Source organism: Triticum dicoccoides, chromosome 5A (genome assembly GCF_002162155.2).
Source record: "Triticum dicoccoides isolate Atlit2015 ecotype Zavitan chromosome 5A, WEW_v2.0, whole genome shotgun sequence".
In the NCBI taxonomy this organism is placed as follows: Eukaryota; Viridiplantae; Streptophyta; class Magnoliopsida; order Poales; family Poaceae; genus Triticum; species Triticum dicoccoides.
The window spans coordinates 276,293,456-276,300,695 of NC_041388.1; the positions used below are offsets into that span (position 1 = coordinate 276,293,456).

The 7,240-nt window shown below is 46.5% G+C and overlaps 1 protein-coding gene across 1 annotated transcript; it reads left to right on the forward strand.

The window, feature by feature from the left end:
* The first annotated feature begins 1,439 nt into the window (after positions 1 to 1,439).
* Positions 1,440 to 4,218, forward strand: LOC119301007 (mRNA turnover protein 4 homolog). Its single transcript, XM_037577910.1, has 8 exons — positions 1,440 to 1,599; positions 1,734 to 1,902; positions 2,312 to 2,402; positions 2,499 to 2,557; positions 2,662 to 2,722; positions 3,391 to 3,481; positions 3,565 to 3,641; positions 3,935 to 4,218. Exons 1-8 carry the CDS (start codon positions 1,572 to 1,574, stop codon positions 4,061 to 4,063), a joined length of 705 nt encoding a protein of 234 aa, XP_037433807.1. The 5' UTR covers positions 1,440 to 1,571; the 3' UTR covers positions 4,064 to 4,218.
* The last annotated feature ends 3,022 nt before the right edge of the window (positions 4,219 to 7,240 follow it).

The following is a 7,240-nucleotide window of genomic DNA, read 5'->3' on the forward strand; positions in this document are numbered from 1 at the left end:
TGCCCCCCTCCACAATTTTACACCTCGGTCATATTTGTCGTAGTGCTTAGGCGAAGCTCTGCGTCGGTAACTTTGTCATCACAGTCACCATGTCGTCATGCTGGCGGAATTCTCCCTCGGCCTCAATTGGATCAAGAGTTCGAAGGACGTCACCGAGCTGAACATGTGCAGATCGCGGAGGTGCCGTACGTTCGGTACTTGGATCGGTTGGATCGCGAAGACGCTTGACTACATCAACCGCGTTACTAAACGTTTCCACTTTCGGTCTACGAGGGTACGTAGACACACTCTTCCCTCTCGTTGCTATGCATCTCCTATATAGATCAAGCGTGATCGTAGGCAAAATTTTGAAATACTGCGTTCCCCAACAGGTGGGGGACGCCCCCGCGGTGCGATTCTGCCCGCAGATGTGGCCGGAATCGCCGACGGCGGACGGGCGGCAGAAGAAGGTGGAGAAAGGACGCGGGCTGAAATGTCCCTCCCGCCAACCGCTTCACTGCGGGGCACCATAGGAGCGAGGCGGAAACCCGCGTATTCGTGGGTTGGAGCCGAGATTTTTTCCTGCCCCTCAAAAAAATTTACGGACCGGCCACGTTTGCGGGATCTATTCGGACGTGATTTTCCGCGCTGACCCGCATTTTGATGGTTATTTCACGGGTCGGGGCTTTTGTAGGGTCTGTTAGAGTTGCTCTTAGCAATCAACTGTACAAATGCTACTTGCCTTGCTTGGCTGTAGCTCCAAATCGATTAAAACAGACCATGATTAAATGTTTTTTGAATACTCCCTTCGTCCCATAATATAAGAGCGTTTTTGACAAATGAAACGGAGGATGTACATGTTAAACATTTTCCAAACACACATTCATATTTTTTTCGAATGATACGAACATTTTTTTAAACTATATGACGCTTTTTTACATTGTATAAATATATTTATAAATTTAACAAACATATTTTTGAAAGTTGTCAACATTTTCTTAAATGTAACTTACACGTTGTTTGAATGGCATGAAACATTTTTAATTGCAAGATTTTTTTACATTGTATACATTTTTTCAACAATATTACATGCATATTTTGAAATACGTGAGCATTTTTTGAATGTTGCATACAATTTATTTGAATGGTACAGACATTCTCTAAAATTTGGGAGAACATTTTTTACACTGCATTAATATTTTTTAGATGTAAATGAACGCTTTTAATAAATTAACCTTCGTAATATGTGTATTTAGTATTTTTCAAATTATAAAAGCAATTGAAGAAAAAACACTTGATTAATATTTGACGAGGCACTGTCTCGCAAGAAGCGAGACCAAGAAAATTTGTTCGTAAAAGATTGATGGCCAGGCTAAGTGCGAATGGGATAGTAAGGCCTCTACTAGGCCTGTTCTAGTCCAACTCAGGCCTGGCCTGCGGCCTCTCCCCTTCGTCGAGCGGCGCAACACAAAACAAAAGCCGAGGCAGGACGAGAGGGCGAACCCTCTCTAAACCCTAGAACACTTAGGCACCGCCGCCGCCGCCGCGGCTCCCAGGACAGCAGCCAAGGAAGAGGAAGCCAAGCCTCCGCCATGCCGAAATCCAAGCGCAATCGCTCAGGTCAGTTCACTCGCTCTGTTCGGCTGCCCTCAATCAAGAACTGAAACCCAAATTTCGGCGAGCAACGATGCCATTTTTCTGTCCTTGTTTTATCGTCTCATGCTCAAAATCTTGATGTTTGATGATGGTCGCAGTCACCTTGTCCAAGACCAAGAAGAAGCCTGGTCTAGAGCGTAAGGGCAAGGTGGTCACGGAGATCAAAGACGCGATTGAGCGCCACAGCAGCGCCTATGTCTTCACCTTCAACAATATGAGGAATCAGAAGCTCAAGGACCTCAGGGACCAACTTAAATCCTCTAGCCGGTAGGTTCCACTCTTTATTTATTACTAGTACTCCCTCTGTAAAGAAATATAAGAGTGTTTAGATTGCTACTTTAGTGACCTAAACGCTCTTGTATTTCTTTACCGAGGGAGTATTAGTTATCTGCTATGTTGTTTGCAAGTCCTCTGTCCAAGAGCAATTTACAATATGGTTGGTTTTGAACCTTTTCTTAAACAACAATGACATGTTTGCAAATGTTATTTTGGCTTGAATCAACACAATTTACTTGAGCTCGTTGATGCATGCTGCTTTGTTTTGCTGGACAGTACCTTCAAACCCTGATAAAGTGACAAGTCACAACTATGGTGGTTAATGCTAAGCTTTACTGGCAGTTGATGCTGCAAAATTTGTAGACCAATTTTATAACTTCTAAGTATTGTTTTTTCTCAGGATATTCCTTGCTGGAAAGAAGGTCATGCAGATAGCATTGGGGCGGTCACCTGCTGATGAAGCTAAGACAGGCCTGCATAAACTCTCCAAGGTGATTCATCCTTTGCCAGTGTTTGGTAGATACTGTTAAGTGTAATCCACACCATTCTTGTTAGGTTTTTGCTGACAGCTACTTATCTGTATCTAGTTCCTTCAAGGTGCTTCTGGATTGTTATTTACAAATCTCCCAAGGGATGATGTCGAGAGGTAGCACTATCTTATAGTTCTTTTGCTTTGCACAGTATTGCTAATGCTTGCTTACATATGTGGTGCGGCTCTGGTAAAGTTATGATCATAAATCATGTGTGCAGATTATTCCGAGAGTTTGAGGCGAATGATTTTGCGAGGACAGGAAGTATTGCGACTCAAACGGTATTACTTCTGCTTCCATGTTCAAGGACTCATGGTCAAGCTTTTAGTTTGGTTAAAAAATGTTCAGCTATTAGTAATTCTGGATATGTAATTAGTACTGGTAGTAGTCCCTCTGTTCTGATATAGGGAGTACTTATTTTGCAAAACCTGACCGGCCTAGGGTGCAATCGTTCCTTTCTTACTCCTAATTAAATGTTGGTCTTCCTAAAGCAGACACACGTTATGCTGGCCTTTCTTGCTGCAGATTGTGGGGAGATGGCAAATGTAGAAGTAACTGCATGATAATTTTGGGGATTAAGTTATTGTGCCAGTTTTCCTGACGCTGCATCGGTGCATGCAATAACTTTGTAACAGCTGTGGGTATTTTCGGTAGAATTGGCGTGAGATTGATGGGATGCCTTCTATTAGTAATTGCATGAAAAAAATTACATGCCCTATCCCCCATCAGTATTCGGAACAGATGGAGTATGACTTTGTGAAATGAAGGTCGACATCCTTCCTGTGTAGGTTCACTTTAGTGATTACCCATTGATAAAAACTGTTTTATGCCCTGGATAGGGTATAACAATGAGTGTTAGTCTGAAGTTGTGTTATTCTTCTATTAAATAGCACTTGTGGTTTCTTGTATGAGTTGGCTAACAAAACTCTGTAACTTTTTGATGCCTCAGGTTGAGCTAAAGGAAGGCCCTCTGGAACAGTTTTCACATGAAATGGAACCCTTTCTGCGCAAACAAGGACTGCCAGTTCGTCTAAACAAAGGTTTGTAATTCCCTTGCACTCAGTTGCTTGAAGCTACCAAGCAAAATGGTTGGAACTAATAAAGTTGACCATTGTTGGTGCAGGTGTTGTTGAATTGGTTGCAGATCATGTAGTATGTGAAGAAGGGAAGCCCCTTTCACCAGAAGCAGCACACACTCTGGTATGAATGGGCATATTGTGCAGCGTTACCGACATATTAGTTTAAAAAAATAACAAGACAGATACTGATCAGCCACGGGAAGCAGCAGTATAGTTTCCCAGTAATAGCATGTTAATTAGCTAGGTTTGGCAAAACACATAGGCAGATGGGTACAGAGTTTTATACTTCATTAGGGTGTTCCAGGCTTCTATCACCACATTTTTATCCTTAATAGCACTGGAAGCATGTCTCCCCTTGTGCAAGCTGTTGATCTCTTTCTTTGCACTGAGACCCAATTGATTTCTTTGTGGCAGCGCGTGCTTGGGAGGAAGATGGCGACGTTCCGACTGTACCTTGTCTGCCGCTGGTCGTCCGATGACTTTGAAGTGTACAAGGAAGGCTTGGCGCACCTGGGAGGTGAGGAAGCTGACGAGTCTTCTTAAGGTTGTTGGATCATGGTTGTGTGCTTGTTGTCTAGCTGTGTTCAGACGGTTTTGTGCCATGCCTTTGTACCCTTAATTTGACAAGAATCTCAAATATATGATCTGACCCAGTTGGGCATATTGTCGAGTGCAGGTATTTTTGCGAGCTACTATTATAGGTTGATCTTCGTCCCTAGGATTCTTCTCTGTTGTTGTCGTCTCGTGTTCGTTGTGTTGGTTGGGAAACTGGTGTCTTTGGGTCGTCTGATCAGACAGTGGCTCCGTTAAATCTGGCGCATCTGCATCCGTCGGGCCATCTCTGGTCGGGGTGTGGATCTGATGGTTTGTCGTCGGTTGGTCGAGCCTCCAGTTCGTGGTTGGCTTCATCCTTGATGCTCGCATGTGCCTGCTGCATCGCCTGGATTTTGCTTGTTCACCCCAATGCCTCCTCCCTTCAATGGCCTGGGTGGAGGCAGATCCTGTGGAGTTGGGCAGGTGGTCTCGTCGCCAAGTGATGTTGCGCCTATACTCATCCAAGTAGTTTGATCAAGTGTGGTGTCGAATCCATCTGTGTGATATTTTGTGCTGCAGTTGCGGTCGTCGCTATGGAAGTTGAGTTTGGGTCATGTTGTGCGACTGTGTTTCAAGTTTTGCAATGGACTTTGGGGGTTGGCAGGGGCCAAACGGCTGAGTTCTCTTATGCCACGAGAGTAGGCTTATCGGTTTCGGGCCATCTACGGGCGGTCGGTCATGTAATTCAAAACTCTTCTTAATTAATGAGATGAGGCAAATCTTTTGCCTCCGTTTCGAAAAAAAAAGTTTTGCAATGGACAGTTCTCGCTTTCATGCCTCGTGTTGTATCTTTTGCTCTAGTCTGGGTTGGATTCAGTTTGTTTTCTTCTCATGGACCACCAACCATCAGGTTGATGATGATCCTTAATTCGTTCAGGTGTTTCATGGAGTGGCGTCTCTGGTGATGTATGGGTCGTGCCCTTTTTGACATTGTATCATCTACCCTCTTTGATTCATATTTTTTTGAAATGGAGGCAAAAACTTTGCCTCATTTCATTAATAAAGAAAGTAAAAAAACAAAGTCTCAACGAGGGTCATTACTCCTCAACAAATGCGAAAACAAAAAGAACTACTCTCGCAGCATCAAGGATCCCAAGTGTTTAGCCCGGGCCAAAACCCAATTTCTGGCCTCCACCTTGATGCCCTCTAGCACCGTGGTGGCATTGAGGATTTCTTCTGAAATACCCTTGCGTTTCTCTCTTTTCAAACCTACCAAGAGACTAGCATTATAAGCCAAGAGACCGCCTTCCTCTGGTGTTCGCGATCAAGGATCGTTCTAGTCCACCACTCATGGACCAAAGAGATTCCAGGCCAGTCAGCAATGTCGAGCTCCGGCATGTCAAGCCAACATCTCACCGCATTCCAAATGCGCATGAAGAACCTATACTAGAACATAATGTATGTCGCCGTCTCCGGCTCCCTTTTGCAGAGTTGGCATACATTGCAATTCGGCCACCCTCGCCGCTGTAGACCGTCCAAATCATGTTCTTGTTGATGAGCCACGCGAAAAACTTGTTGGGGGGGGGGGGTGCATTTTCCCCATAGCACTTCGAATTGCGAGGCGGACGAGTATGTGCCATTGGTCGTGAGGTTCCACTTGATGTCATAGGCCAGGTCATCCCAAAGTTCAACCTGGCTGAGCTTCTCCCAAACCGTACAGAACTGTGCAATATATTGAACCGAAAGCCCACCCTCCATGTTAATCCAGTGTACCCAATTTTGATCCTGGGTGGCCTCCTTTACAGATTTGTTCTTGTTGGACGAGCTCGCGAACACGAGCGGGGCGATGTCCTTGGGCTTCTATCCTTCCAGCCATGGGGAGTGCCAAAATGTGTCGTCCGACCACCCCCCACGGTGATAGTCGTCGCCGCAAAAAAGAGCTCTCTGTCCGTGGAGTCGCATGGGTTTCCCATGCCCACCCAAGGTCTATCAGGTTCCTTCCATTCATACCATAGCCATCTTACACGCAAAGCTCTCGCATATAAATGAAGGTCGAGGACGAGAGTGGACGTCCTGCACGTAGCGGCAGCTGCACGTAGTTATCTGGCCGGTCGCGTGTCGCGTGGGGATCCGTGCAATATGATTTGCGAATAGAGTAAATTGGAGATACATCGCTCGATATAGAGAGATACACCGCCCACGTCGGTTGGTGGGCTTGGCCCGAGTACTGGTCTAACACACAAAAGGGACATGCTGTGCAGGGCGTGCAGCGTGGGGCATTGTTTCTTTGCTACGCGGGCCCGCCGATGTTTCAATAAAGTTTTGTACTGACAGCACTTTTAGGTCGAGGACTCTCAAACCACTCAGGCTCTTTGGTCTGCACACGGCCTTCCAGTTGACATTGCATTGCCCATCAAAGACCTTCTCAGCTCCCGCCCAAAGGAAGGGCCTCTCAAGCTTATTGAGATTGCACGGAGAGTACTCTCAGAAAGTTTAATCGCTGTGGCATGAAAAGTGCCCTGGCAGGTGGTCATGGATCTAACCAACTGTTCGCTCAACCGCCATGATGAACCGGCCTTGCCAAGGCACCAACTTCCCTGCAGCTTTGGAACCGGCCCTTTGTTCATATTAATTGTCCCCGATTTAATAAAAAGTTACAACTTAGGGCCTGTTCAGATCGACTCCGCTCCCAGCTCTGCTCCAGGAGCGGACAGAGCGGTGCCGAACGGTACGATTCCATCCGAACGGTACGATTCCGCGGAGTAGGAAGAGCGGAGCGGAGAAAACTGTAGGCCAATTCACGGAGTCGCTGAAACCGAGCTCTTTGTATGGATCAGAGGGAGTAGTATACTTTCTTAACGAGTACACATAGCATTTTTGGGCATAACGTGACGGAGCTACGCTCTCTCTACTGTGTGTACCCTTCATCACGCCGCTGTCATCGCCTCTCTCTGTCTCTATACCCTTATTAGATTTGTCACCACCTCTGACTCCGCCGGCGTGGAGCTAGGGAGCCGGCGATCAAGCTGGAGGTCATTGCCCGTCCGACCCGCGGCATACACGCCGACCAGGGAGGCGAACGTCCGCCGAACAACACGCGTCGAGACTGGAGACAAACAGACAGGCACCCCGTAGGCGCACGCAACGGGGACGAGCCGGCCGCCGCCACATGACGAGTTGGACGGA

Excerpts from the sequence above, each read along its gene's own strand:
- LOC119301007 (XM_037577910.1), top strand. The coding sequence starts at position 1,572 with ATGCCGAAATCCAAGCGCAATCGCTCAG. Across the intron at positions 1,903-2,311 it reads CAACTTAAATCCTCTAGCCG|GATATTCCTTGCTGGAAAGA; the intron begins GTAGGTTCCACT and ends GTTTTTTCTCAG. Across the intron at positions 2,403-2,498 it reads GCCTGCATAAACTCTCCAAG|TTCCTTCAAGGTGCTTCTGG; the intron begins GTGATTCATCCT and ends ATCTGTATCTAG.